We start from the raw sequence: 14647 nt of genomic DNA on the forward strand, positions 1-14647 counted from the left end.
AAATCAATAATAAATTTTAGAGGTCACATAATTGAAAAATGAAAAGCTAGCCCTATTACTAAAGGTCACATTTTTTACAATGGTTAGTTAATCTTTTATTTCTGAGCTTATATCCAGTTATAAGGTTGTTTATTAATCAGTCTACCTAAACAAAGTTTAAAACATTAACTTATTATTTATGAAGTCTAAAATGGTTATGTGGCTATAGGGTATATATGTATATAATAGCATTAGATTTTAAACTAAATATGAAAATAAGAACTATGTCATGGTGTCAGTGAAATTTTCCGGATGTCTCTTGTCCCCTCTAATAGCCCCTTTGTACTTAAGTAATTAACTTACCTTTAAGGCTAAAATACTGAATGTGTGAGCGCGCGACTCTCAACTCTGCGGTCGTGTATCCGAACCATGGCTATGCACCAATGATTCAATGATCTATTCGCGCCATTGCCACTTCCTCATACGGTGCAGGAAGACATCGTAAAGGCACCAGCATAAGAAAACGACGGCGTGGATCAGCCACAAAAGGCTGACCTATGTTTTTGTCTGACTGAAACTAAACTGTCAAGAAATTTGAATTTGAAGAAATTGAAGGGCATAAAGCCGCCATAACGTATATATAATAAACATAATTAGAAATATAACTGACCTACATATTAAAAAAAGGTTTGGTAGTTACGTAAGATGCATAATAGTCAATCAAAGAATAGAAAGTAATACTGATTACAAAATATCAATAACAGTCCTATTATAGGTCCTGATGAGTTATAACATCCTTAACACCTGCCGATTACATTTGTCTACGCAATAAATTTATAATAATTATGTTGTGTAAATGAAACAACTAAAATCTATATAATTATGATTCATTAAAAAATATATAGGTAGAACGTGATTTTTATTTACAGGACTGCTCACATTTCATTGCTAGGTATGTAATTGCTTTTTAAAGTAGGCGCGTATTATTAGCTCAAATAGATCAAGGTTTTTAGCTTCAGCGTGAACCTTCTAAGTTACAAACAAACAAACGTACTACTTTACATAGAGATATCGCCTAGGTTCTGCGGTCAGTTCGAGTAGGTCATTTTAGTGTCAAACAACTCGCAAGGGAAATGATTTATTTATTATTTAGTAAACATAATTTACATACAATGCTTTACGAATTAACGGTATATATACTTGTAAAACGGAAACGGAATATATTTATTTCATTTCTGATATTCGAATATAACCTATTATAGGATATATATGATATGTTCGTATATTTCGTAGTGCTGATGTAGACGTAACATATAGAAAGCTATGAATATGCTTTTAAATATATTCTTATAATTTTATTGTAGGTATGTTTGTATAACAAGAATAAGTGCTTATTATATCGACTTTATAATTAAAATGGTAGTAAATACTCGCGATTAGGTACCTACATCCTGGGTAGATACCTAGGTATAATTTAAAAAAACCTAGTTACTGATCGTAGTGTACTGTAAGCTTACAAGTAAATAGTCTGTATGTTTTATTTAGTATTATTGAATTATTGATAGCTATATACCTATTATGTATTAAATTTGATAGTCTTTAAGAAAATTAAAATAAGAACCCAGGCATTTATATTAGCATACTGTTTATAATAAAAACTGTAAAACGGATGTTAAGGTTTTTGACTTTCTACCAAGCGCTCTCATGAATCGCATATGACTGATAGCCTGAAACGATTAATCAATCACCCATAAAGCTAAGCCTTCTTACCACATGTAAGACAATTGGTTGGAAAATCGTAATCGAGTCCTACCTATACATTATGACAGTCGGACTCAGACTGCCCGCAGACATCGCACGGGAAACGCGCACAGCATTGTGTAGGCTTTGTGAAGTGTAGTGCTTTGATCAAGAAAATACAATATGTTTGTAAGTAACCGTTTTTATCTGAAGCTGATTATAAACTTAAAAAATACTTCCTTATGTATATATGAAACATATTGCTGATTAAATTCAATGTTTGCGGCAAAAAGTAATTGTTCATAAAGGCAGCAAGAATTTTCCGATTTTGTTAATAGTCAATAAAAATGATTAGGTGCAAGTATTTACTGGAAGTATTTGCGTAAAGAAGGTAGGCTTTTATATGCTGTGAAAATGCTGGAAATATTATCTTCCTATTACGTATTTTTAATACGTTTGTTGGTCGTACAAAAAAATTTTAAACCACGATGTTCTATGGGGTTTTAGATTTCAATAATACTAAATAATATTTAAATGGCTTTACTTTTAAAAATCATATCCAGGAAACGAGAAGTTCGTTCTGAAAAAAAATACGGACCACCCGGCCACCTAGGCAGACCAGTCTGCCTTAAGTCTCGACACGAACACCTCAAACACACAGATGTTATCAATTAAACATAAACCTACATTGTAGAAAAATTATTTCAATATATTGGTAAATTTAAACTTGTTGATTCCACTTTGTACACGTTTATGTTTTTTTTAACATTGTTGTATATGAAATTCGTTATAAGTACAGAACAGTTAAAAATACTTCTAATCATATATAAAAATCTATTTATATAAATGGTAATAATGCACTCGGTCCAAGACGGTGAGAGATCGGAGGTGATCGTGGTTGTCAAATTGCCCGTGGCGCCACTCGGTCTCCGCGTTTGGTTCCCACGCCTACTCGATAGCCCGTCGCAGCCGCCTTGTGTCGTCTATCAATGCGAGAATTAAATAAATGCCTCAAAAACTTTCACTGCCAAATAAACAGATAGCTACAAGTTTTATAGGTGTGTTTGTTGTAGGTAATTATTTAAAATCACAAGAACATGTTTTGTCTTTCAGACAATGGTTTTACTAAAAAGCCGTTCTTCGTTTTTTATAGTAAAATAAATGTTTATTTTTATTGTGATGTCCCATATATGAATTTTAAAAATTATCTTATTTTATCAAAACTATAATGTCATAAAATCGGGTAAGAATACCGGAAATAAATAACTAAAACAAAGCTACTAATTGTTGTCCGCGCGACATCTTAGTTCTATCAACGGGAAAACACAAATATCAATCACAATTCGCAATCAAATATATCATTATAGCTGATATCAGAAATAATAGCTTTTCCTTGTCAATGTAATTTTAAATCGGCTTAGCAGTTCCATAGATTACCTACACCTGTGTAAATGCTTTAAAACTTGCAAACTTGCTCGTTCCTATACTAGAAATTTTTGAAACAAGCAATAGAGAATAGGGACATCGGTCAGATGGTATGATGCTTTGGTAATTGTAGCATTGAACTATTGCATGCACTTAGTCGTTGTAAGAACCACCTAGCTTCTTCTTTTAAGACTGGAATTACTGAAGCTTGCATGATTACCTCAGAGATCTCCACTTTTATCATCATTACATATAGCAAGCTATGTTTATCAAAAGATATAGAAAAGAAATTTCAAGTAGTAGACTCAATATATTTAATAATTAAATATATGTTGGACCTATGTTTAATTTGATTTTTGATAAAGCACTTATAATGCTCTTTTAAAGGGGCTTACAAATATTCTAGATTAGTCTAAATCCATTTGCATAAGATGTTTTAAATGCTCATATATCTTTTATCCCAGACCGCAACAAGTGAAGCCGCAGGTAGAAGTTTAATCTTACTATAACAATGCTTTCTAGACCTTGACATAGTGTAACTGAATATTAATAAGACCACTGTTTTCACTCTTGTCCACAATAACGTCCGATATTGGTATTAATTTCAATCCGGTGGAGGATCTAGTACGTTAGAAATGGAAAGTTGTCTCTACAAATGTTTGTTTTACATGCGTATATCTCACATTTTTAAATAATTTGTTGGTGTTTTGGTAAAAGTGCCTTCCTACACTTTTACATATTTATAATATTTTGCCATGTACATATTTATAATTTTTACAATATTACGTTTAACGATCGTCTAAAATTTTACCTTAGATGGTAGATATTTCAAATGTATCTGAGCTTCAGTCCATTTATTGTTGAAAGACATTAAGAGAACAGTAGTAGGTACTTGTCACCAGATAGTGAAAGGACAATAATGGTAAGATTAATTAGATGCAAAACGCTTCAGCCTGATTCCTGTCATGTAACATAATATTAGTGATTCGTCGCACGCGTTGCTTTCACTGCGGCGCATTGCGTTTCCATAATGTCCTGGTAATCGACGTCCTAGTCGATTACTAATGGTGAAATTAGGAGAAATACTTTGCCGTGAAGGATATTCTGCGTCGCCCCTTACACGACCATCACAAATGAAGAGCGCGACTGAAGAAATCTCCTAATACTTTTGATATAATTAACAAAACCATTTAGTTAGTTATTTGCACTTCAGTGTGTAATCTATCAACTGAAATGTAGGTAGGTACTGTAAAGAAGGTATGCGATGTAATAGTTAATTCAAAAACAAAACTGGACACTATGCCCATAGTAATTTTGAAATCTGGATACAAGTTAAATCTAAGAATGTACCTATATCGTTATTTTGAATAAGCTGCGACTTAACGTGGATAATTCATTATTGTCCTTTTGATTTTAGGAACGATTTAAAAGTACAGAGGCTGCCGCTCGTTAACATGACATACTCAGTCATTAACTATCTACGTTTTTCTGTAATCGAGGTCAAGAATTTCGCATACATGAAGGAGGATGGTTATAATATTAAATTAGCTCGTCTTTCTTCCTGCCTTGCCGCTTGGTATTTTAACGAGGTGCATGTCCAAAAAAACTGTTACTAACCAACACCGCTCTAATTACATGAAATACGAGTATTGCATTCAGCGTCGTGTAATTATTTTGACAACAGTTTTTATGGTTATCCATATTCAATTTAAATTATATACATGACAACATAAATATTTAGTAAAAAAGTTTTAGAAAATATAAAATGAATCTAAATAAATATTTTAAATTTTCTCTTGCAGATAAGAAACCATTTAATCGTAATGATCATATTATTACTACGAGGTGGCGCAGCTGAACCCAGTCCACGTCAGTTTAAATACACACCAGGACCTAGTATATCCGGTAACAATATAATTAAAAGATATAAACTATTTACACTCTTAAAAGTAATCTAGTATAACATTTAAAATTAGCTCCCGTTTTTACAGATCCACGGGAAAGCCTGAGCAGTATTGCTTCGATTTTCTCACCTCGCATGGATTTCGATCAATGGAAACCGCTAACAGGTCGCGGAGACCCATTGCATAATGACCCCACATATGACTACGAGCCACCTATGCTAGAGAGAGTTCATTACTGGGCTGATGACAGCAGACTCGAGAGAGAACATTACCCAGAAAAGAAATCCGAAGTCTTAATGTTGGGAGTATCATCACGTAAACCAAGTGTATCTTCCCGGCCGCCAACGCCTCCAAAAAGAAGCAACACACCGCCACCTAAATATGAAGATTATTCATATAAACTTACAGAGTACTATCCAATGACAATATTAGTGCCACCACCACCACCTCCTGTAGGCTACAAACCATCTTTATTTATTCCACCAGAAAATAAAATTGTACGACCGACGCCACCCACACACATAGAGCCTACTTTCCCTCCAAGGTATACAATTTCTACGCCAGAATTAATAACGTCGTTTGCTCTTCAGGAAGCTAACCTTATCTATGAAGCAACTGATAGTAACCAGACGTGGTTTTCGGAACCGAACAAGACTCACACCGACCCTAGCAATACAGTAAGCAGTGACTACGCCGGGTGGGGTCCAACTACACCATTCAACGAAAGAAACACCCACAATGATTTGAGTAATTTAATTCCACACAGAGAATTTATTGGTGACCTCCTTACACATTCATTCTATAGTACGTCAGCTGCAAACATACATGCAGAGGCTACACAACCAACTATTTCAGAAACCACTACAGTTACACCAACGTTCCTACCTACTGCTTTACCACCTGCAAAATCAACTACGAGCGATTCTAAAGAAACTTGGCCATATTACGAACAATCTTCAGGTGAAGCTACAACTGAATCATCTTTTGACTTTGGGGAAACCACCACAGACACTGAAACTACTACAGTAAGATCACAAGCTGGTGCTGTGGATATGTTAGGTGCTATGATGTCAATGCCTATGGTTGCAGATTCAGAAAGGCCAGAAGATAATCTTTATGCTCATGCATCAGAAAACATACAAGTTTTTAAAGATCACGTCACCGAAGCATTCAAATTGGAAGCAATGCAAACTATGCATCCCCCACCGCCTGATACATTTCAGACTAGCACAGTACCACCTTACAGGCACCAAATTAATCCGCACCACCTGAATGGCTTATTGCATGAGGATCAACCTTCACAAACTATCGACCCATATTTACACATGCGATTTACAACACCATTGACAACCACTATAGAACCAGTGCTTTACAAGTCTACTACGGAGAGTTCACCAATGTATCTCATTATTCAGGGACACTCAAAGGTAAAAACTTACGGCTCACAGCCAAATCCTGCATCCAATTCTATTACTGACTTTGATATTACTAAACCACAAGAAACACAGGAAGTTAAACATTTACATCCATTAAAAGACAAATATTTAAAGAAAACTGAAATTAAAGAAAACAGGAGAAAAAGCAGATCACAAAATCTTACTTCTTTAATAGAAGCTGGTGTTGGTTCAATAGAAATCCAAGAAGCAGATGTGGGAATTAAATATGATGTCAGCGATGGAAGTAAAGTACCTGTAGAGATTTACAGAAAAGGTATCGTAGAGAATGATGATAGTAACTATTCTTTTTCAAAGAAAAATCATATTAAGCGTGATAGGCGACAAATTGATATAAATGATCTCATACCTATCGACGAAGATACTATTGAAGAGTTGGTATATAATTTTTTTGAGACGCGAAAAAATAACACCGGATTAACGGGATTTATTGCTAAAGCAATCACGGGTGATGTGAGTACGGCCGTTCAATATGCTCTTAAAGAAGATAATGAAGACCACAGTGAAGCCAAAAGATAAGACGGACTCAATATAATTGGTATTTAAATAAAATCTGCGAGCTTTGATATAACATCGGTACTTTTTATACATAACAATTGTTATAGAAACTATGCGAATGTTTTAAATTTTAATGCTAACCTAACAAAATTAAGTCCCACCGTTTTTTGAAGGAACTTATAACCATCAGTTTATTTATTTTATATTGATTAGTAATGACAGGAGTTTTATTTTAAGTAAAAACTTATAATATTATTTATTTTAGTTTCATATAGACATCTCAATAAAGATATATTTTTATAAACCTGTTGCTTTTATTATATGGTGGAAGTAAAATATTAATTATTGTTGGCGTATTAAAATGAAATTTCTTTTAATGACAACTACGTATATGTAGGCTCACATTGACACTAACTTGCCTACAAAAAATATGTATGCGGTGCAGCGGACGCGGCCCACTAACACACACACTTCTTACCATCCTTTTCGTAGAAATATACGCAGGCAGCTTAGATAAAGTGAAAGCTGCTTATAAACCGATAAAGTTAACGTTTATTGCAGTTTACATTACCTATAAGTTCGTGACCGGAAGATTATAAAAATATAATTTCAATAGATTATATGTACAAAAGAAAATGAAAATGACAGCTCCAAAAGTGTTGGAAAACTTATAAATTGAAGTTCCTAAGTTGCACCAATCAGCTTGACAAAAACACACTTTGTAATCTGCCTCTGGAAATCTGTGAAACATAAGGACTTACATAAAATAAACACTTACAATTTGATTGTAAAAATGATAAAACAATACTTAAGTGAATTGTGAACCTAATAAAGAAATACTAAATTAGGTGTTGCAAATATTCTGCCATTTTATTTCGCTGCAATATAAGCTCGAATTGAAACAGATTTCATTAAAATTACCTTTCATTTTTACAAGACATTGATCGCATTGGTATATTCATCGTCCTTGGCAGAAGATCACCTTTTTGAATTTGATAGCAACCTCTTTGAACAATCCAAGCATGTCTAGCACGAGCTGTCCATGATCGCACAAAACACATTGTTTCATCTTAAAAAAATGCAAATGTTAAGAAAAGAATTCTACCTATGTAATAGATTTCATTGAGTATTTTTCCTGGTATCAATCAATAGGTGTAAAATGAGAAACTTTCAGATTTCTTATGCAGATACAAGTGCCACAGTACCTACTTCCGAGTATAGTATGAGCGACGGACCTAAATTCCAATACATTACGGATTGATAATGTTAGATGCTTAAGGAAATAAATAGTTAGAATATCGCACCACCAGTACAGTTAGTAATAATGTTCCGAGTCGAATTGAATTCAAACGATGGTTTTGTAAAGTCTCCAGCGCAGCCTGGTGCGTCGCGATGCATCGAAGTACAATTAAAGCATAAAAGACTCGAGCATTGTTTACAGAAATAAGTGAACAAGAGAATATATACAAAAACCATATTATTACACATTTACATAGTTAACAATGCTCCACAAATTTAAAAATCCCTTGAAAATATTAATTTTTGGTCAGGCTTTTCAGAGCATTTTAGCTAAAACTAAATTATTCTAATAACTCTTAAGCCTGTCTTGATGTCTGCATTGAGTTTTTTATATTGTTCGAATGACAGTTAACGTGATAAAAAATAAGTATTGTTACAATACTTACCTCCTTTCTATCACGGTTAATGCAATCAACTTACAACAACAACTAAAAAGTACTTGTAGGTGTTTTTTGTATATAAATTACTGGTACATAGCCAAATTACAGATAATAATTATATATGTGGTACATAATATTATCCTCGGGTACTAGAATCGAAGTTTAGAAACAAGTAATAAAGATAATTTCGACAACTTTATTATTGGTAGTCTAATAACATAATTATTCTTAATTTCATGTAGGTTTTCAAGGAACACTTGATATCTTACCTCTACACTTAATCGTTGCAGCACAACGTCTTCTTGAAAGAACTTTTCTATACGAAAATAACGTTCTCCGTTGCAAAGGATCTTCGCCATATACATTATATCTAAATGTTCCATTATAACAAAATAAGCAATCCGTTTCTTTAATAATACAAAAAATAAAACACAAAAAACCAACGTACATTACAATTCACGCACCATGACCTCCCAGTTTTACGCCTCGACAAAAATTCAAAGCAATTGTGTCAAATACAAATTATACTTTTGGTTATGAAAACTACTTGTACTTCTATAAATACAAGTTTTGTTCTTATTAACAGTCATGCAATATCAGAAATATTCCAATTGTATTTAATTAGCTTGTGACGGGCCGATAACTAAACTGTAGTTTTATAAAACTGTTGTAGGTATATTTTTCGTTATGAATATATGAATGCTTTTAAAAACAGGACCTAGTCTACATAGTTAATATTATCATAAAACTGGAATTGAATAAAGAGGTCAATGTGATAATCGGATGTCAAAGTGTTCTGCCTCCTTTCCCAAAATAATCAAATTTCCTTGATAATGCAAACTGCTTGAACCTAACCTTAGACTAATTAACATTATTTAGTAATGTTTTTTTGTTTATATTCTGTCTATTAAAAATAAAATTGGAATAAAAAAATTGTAGGGAGGCCTAGAATTCTCCTTCGTAAGAAGTTGTTAATTCATACCTTCAAATTTAAACAAACTTTCTTTAATAGCTAATAAAAGTAGTACTTATTAGCTATTAAAAAAAAGTTGATTATTTAGTACAAAGTGTATTATAGATCAATTACACTTAATGCAAAAATGCAATTAATATTTGGGTCTAATTGAAACATCGATATATTTTTATGAATAGAAATTTCTGTTTTACAAAACAGTACATTATTTATGTTAACACAAACAATTCATAACAGCTGTTGAATTGAATCAAACTTCTTGCTCTGGTGTATGCAGCTTTAACTGTTTGGACAATTATTAAAAAAAACAAACATATTTTTATGTATTTATTTCAAGTTTTCATAAATTGATAACTATTTACTATCGGTGAGGTAATAACTCTTGTAGAACCACATTAGCTTTCTAACTCTATAACCATGTCAAATTACAGCATTGAAAGTGCATCCATAGATTAAAATGGAATTATCAGCAATAAATTTTTAAATAAAATATTTTTAACTAGTGTTATTACTACTTGTTACCTATATCTGGAACTTGGATGCACATTATGTATACCGCCGTAACTTTTCTATCCTAATAAATGATTTTCTTTTTACAGTTTTACTACCACAGTCAAAGGTTATTTATATCTGACTGCTTAGAGCCTATTTTATAAATACACAAGAAATTGAAATGCACTAAATCACCACATCACCCACAAAAACCTTAGACATATACATAATTTATCTTTTGGATAACAAGATATATTAGAAGTTTAAATGATGTGGCATTTCTTTTTGTGTCTTTTTGGTTACTTTTATGGCCATCCATAAAATACTTACAGAAGTATTGAATGTCAAATATCATATAAATAAAATAAATTTTGCAAGTTTGATAACTTAACCAAACAATGATATACATTCACAATTAGACAGGATTTGTTTCAAATGGAATGACTTTATATGTAATATTGACTATGTTTCAACATCACTCCTATTATTTTCTAACTAGAATAACGTCAAGATTTAAAAAACAAACTTTTTTTATTAAGTAAATATGAAGTACATGTTTACTTAATAAAATCATTCAATAACATTCATATAAGCAAATAAATATTGTAATAAATTTTGTTTGGAAAATGAAATTATAAATTACCTACCTGTGTCAAATATATATATAGATTTTAGATAATATTGGATCAAGTTTTTATATAAATTGTTATCAATAAATGACAAATATTGGGGGAGTCATCGGCGGTAACATAAATACAGTGTAATTTTAAATCTGAGAAATTTATAGTAGGGTCAAATTATACACTTTAAGCAATGCACATTATCACTGTAACAGGGAATTTGCTTTAAATGCTATTTGAGCTGATTAAAAAACTTGTTGTACACATGTAGCAAACAATATATTAAAACCAGCATGTCAAATGAATTAAATTACCCACCCTACTTTGACATTCACAACAAATTTATAAGACAATAATAATATTCTTGATGTCCCTTTTAGCTGCCTAGCTCACAGTCCAATCGAGACCCCAACGTTGTGATACCTTTAATTGTGCAGCAGCAGCATCTTTGAGACTGAATAGATGTGTCATTTCCAATTCTGTTTTAGCCAAAGCAATTGCTTTCTCAAACAGTTCCAACGACCTGCGTAAGTTTCCTCTGTAATCATACAAATTATTTTTATTAAGTTTAAACATATGTATACATAGTAGGTTACTGTTAAAGAACTTGGTCAGAAAACGATGTTTGTTTCTTTGACTGCTAAAGTCATTATTATTTATAAAGTTTTAAATGTGTAGTACTCCCATAAGCTTACTATAACATTACAAATCTCAATGTACTTAAAAAATAAATAAAAATTTTCATAAATAATTCAATTGTTTTTTTTTGCATATACAAATAATAAATATTTTTAGATTAAGTCAGTGTGATATGCAATATCTTTGGTGTATTGCACAAATACACCATAAAGTATAGATTAGTGCTTCATGGAAATAATTGATTCTTATCACACTGAACTAGTCATATATATTATTGATAATATCAAATTGATTTAAAACAGCCAGTGATTTATCAACCTTTAGTGCTGACCTTAGATATCCATATCTATTTTTGGCCCTTTTGTTTTCTTAATAGACAAGTGTATAAAAACACCATTGAAAATAAAGATGTTACCAACCTTTGTACTTCTATTGTTCCCAAAGTTTCATATGCAAAGTCACATTTATCATCCATCTCTATAGCTTTGTTAATTAATTTCACAGCTTTGTCAAAATCGGTATTCTTCTGCAGCTGTACTAAACCCTTGTGAACATAAAGGGTAGCATTGTGCGGATCTACAGCTAATGCAGAATCAAACAAAGCTTCAGCCCTTCCCCATTCCTGCTGATCAGATAATACTTGAGCATACAAGATGTATGCCTCAGCGCACCTAGGAAATCTTTCCAATGCATGTTCAAAATCAGCTCGTACTTGTGTTAAAGCCCCAATGTTCTTATGAAATTGAGCATGTCTATAATCAGCATAGCATTTCTGAATATAAGCAATAGAGAAATCAGAATTAAGTTCTACTGCCTTTGCAAATTCAGAAGTAGCTTCATCCATTCGCTCTAACAATAAATATACTTGTCCTCTGTGATGGTATATGTCAGAATTTCCTGGATCCAACTGCGCTGCAGTGGCAAAATCTTCAAGGCACTTCTCAGTATTCTCCAATTGTGTGTAAAGAGAGGCACGTTTGATAAAAGCATTCACTTTCACTTTTGTAGAAGCATCACTTTCAATTACCTTACCCAAATCAACTTGGGCTTCCTCATGCCTACCAAGGAGTAGATAAAATGTAGCTCTCAACAGAAGAGCTTCATATTTGTAGGAACCTTCCGAAACAAGCTCTTCAGAGCAGGCATCCACAATGGCTTCATAGTTTTGAGTTTCAAGTGCCCGCTTGGCTTTTGCAAATCCACCAGTTTCTTTTTCATCAATGTGAATTTTTGTAATAGGATCCTCTAAAAAGGCTGAGAAGTATGTTTTGATGAAATGCTTAGAAGGCATGACAGGTTGTCTTTTGGAAAGAGCTTCTCTGGCATGCTGTCTTCCAAGAGCTTTTAAGATACGGTCAGCATTTACTAACGAGCTTTGAACTTGAAAGCGTTCTAATATGCAAGCTGAAGTTACATCCTCTAATGCAAGAACCAGGTCACCACTTTTTTCTGCTGCCCGGGATCTGCGCAGATAAGCTTTTACATACTTTTCATTTAGTTTCAATGCAAATGTACAATCTTCTTTCACTTGATCCCACATTTCTCTCTTTTCATAGCAGGCAGAACGGTTCTGGTAAAATGTAGCTAAATCCTCAGTACGGTCAGGAGGACAAGCCTCGATCGCTTCATTATATAAGCTGATTGCTTTATCGTATTCTCCTCCATGAAAAGCGCGATTTCCGGCACCCTTTAATATCATTGCACGGTCAATAGCACTTTCAGAAACTTTCGCGTTTTCTTCATTGTCTAAAGAAATAGTTGTTTTGGCTTTAAGTTCAGCCTCCTTCTTTTTCTCTGGATCTTCAAACCTGTTTCTCAAATAAAGGTAACCTAAGCCGATAGCCAGAGGGGCACCGAGAAGAATGGCCAGTTGCCATTTAGGAAACGGTGTACTTCCCGTTGATGCCATCCTCTTTATATTTTGCCTAATCTTATTGCTTCACCTTCAGCATTTGTAATTACAAGAATAAAAATAATCTGAACTCTAAATTTTACAACTTTTACGCAAGTCTATCCTAAAATAACCTTTTCAGATACTTTGACAATCTGATAATAGGAAATAGATATATAAAAATTACATTCCGTTCACAGATAACACGTGATTAAAGTCAGTTTCATAGAAAAAAATAGTTTTTTTGTTATCGTTGACTTTTGTTTCAATTGTCGTGAGATGTGGATGTCTAAATTGAGCTTTAGATACTTATATTATGTATAAGTATTATGAATAATAAGATAAAGTTACGGTACATAAAATATAATTATAATAAACATCTATAAGTATTTGGCACGGTAATAATGAGTCATATATATTGTATGTGGCTAGTTTGGCTAATGAAAGAAGATAACCAGAAAACCGCGGCAAATTCATTCTTTTTAGTATGGTATCTCTAAAAGTTTGATATATTTTGTGGATTAAACTTACTTGATAATTAATTTTATTTTATTATTTTTTACATTGATAGTAACTGTATTTTTATGAAATAAAATACTATTTTTACTATTGATCCTTAAAATTATTAGCAGTGCATGGAAAACTAAAACTATATTTTTTATAAAACACAACTTGATTAAGAATAATCAAAATCAGAACCCAAAAAATCAATATGCATATATTCATCAGAATCATTGCTGTTATCACTGTCTCTCACATTGATTATGAAACTTTCTAAATGTTCTTCTGTATTCAATTTAATATTTTTATTTGCTACTCTCCGTTTAGCCATACTTCATACCAGCTCAATGGCATCTAGATCACAATGGTCCGAGGTAGTCTCAATACCTTATGACCATTGTGCTTAAAATTTCATCATATTTCATAGCAGTTGTGAAAAAAAAATGACTCTTCAAATTGAATGTTATTCGAGGCATTCTCTTAACTCATGTTTGCGATTCTGTGTCGTAGGGGCTTTATTTACCATAACGGGTTTTACTTTTTTTTTGCTTTTCTTCTTGCTGCTACTTATTGAAGTTGGCAGCATTCATATCATGGTGATAATCAGCCATTTTTGATTTAGTGCTAAATACTAATAATGAGTTCGGCACAGGACCATTCTCTGACCCTGCTTGTACAATAATGTACCGTTTTCCAGATGAAATATTTTCAATTCCCTCTTGTAGAGGGACCTTGCCACAATTTTTTGGGCTTGTAGTTTAGTAAAAGTTTCATTTAAATAAATTATTGGCTTTCTTTCTGCACGTTTCAAAGATATAGATTGAACGATTTCAACGCAACCGCTCTACAGCA

The 14647-nt window shown here is 32.6% G+C and overlaps 2 protein-coding genes across 3 annotated transcripts; one reads left to right on the forward strand and one right to left on the reverse strand.

Moving 5' to 3' along the window:
• Nucleotides 1-1789: 1789 nt before the first annotated feature.
• LOC111002769 (pollen-specific leucine-rich repeat extensin-like protein 2) lies at nucleotides 1790-7274 on the forward strand. Of its 2 annotated transcripts, none has more exons than XM_022272980.2 (3): nucleotides 1790-1908; nucleotides 4947-5049; nucleotides 5121-7274. In XM_022272980.2, exons 1-3 carry the CDS (start codon nucleotides 1903-1905, stop codon nucleotides 7019-7021), a joined length of 2010 nt encoding a protein of 669 aa, XP_022128672.2. In that variant the 5' UTR covers nucleotides 1790-1902; the 3' UTR covers nucleotides 7022-7274. The 2 variants fall into 2 exon arrangements, with proteins under 2 accessions (XP_022128672.2, XP_022128673.2); XM_022272981.2 differs by having other exon boundaries at nucleotides 5136-7274.
• Nucleotides 7275-9966: 2692 nt separating this feature from the next.
• On the reverse strand, nucleotides 9967-13469 carry LOC111002727 (mitochondrial import receptor subunit TOM70). The gene is made up of 2 exons (XM_022272931.2): nucleotides 11823-13469; nucleotides 9967-11302 (listed from the first exon to the last, which is right to left on the reverse strand). The coding sequence occupies exons 1-2, from the start codon at nucleotides 13310-13312 to the stop codon at nucleotides 11149-11151; spliced, it is 1644 nt and encodes a 547-aa protein (XP_022128623.2). The 5' UTR covers nucleotides 13313-13469; the 3' UTR covers nucleotides 9967-11148.
• Nucleotides 13470-14647: the final 1178 nt, after the last annotated feature.

Source organism: Pieris rapae, chromosome 9 (assembly GCF_905147795.1).
Source record: "Pieris rapae chromosome 9, ilPieRapa1.1, whole genome shotgun sequence".
Taxonomy (NCBI): Eukaryota; Metazoa; Arthropoda; class Insecta; order Lepidoptera; family Pieridae; genus Pieris; species Pieris rapae.

Excerpts from the sequence above, each read along its gene's own strand:
- LOC111002727 (XM_022272931.2), bottom strand. The coding sequence starts at position 13,312 with ATGGCATCAACGGGAAGTACACCGTTTCCTAAATGGCAACTGGCCATT. Across the intron at positions 11,303-11,822 it reads GGAACAATAGAAGTACAAAG|AGGAAACTTACGCAGGTCGT; the intron begins GTTGGTAACATC and ends GTATGATTACAG.
- LOC111002769 (XM_022272980.2), top strand. Across the intron at positions 5,050-5,120 it reads ACCAGGACCTAGTATATCCG|CTCCCGTTTTTACAGATCCA; the intron begins GTAACAATATAA and ends ATTTAAAATTAG.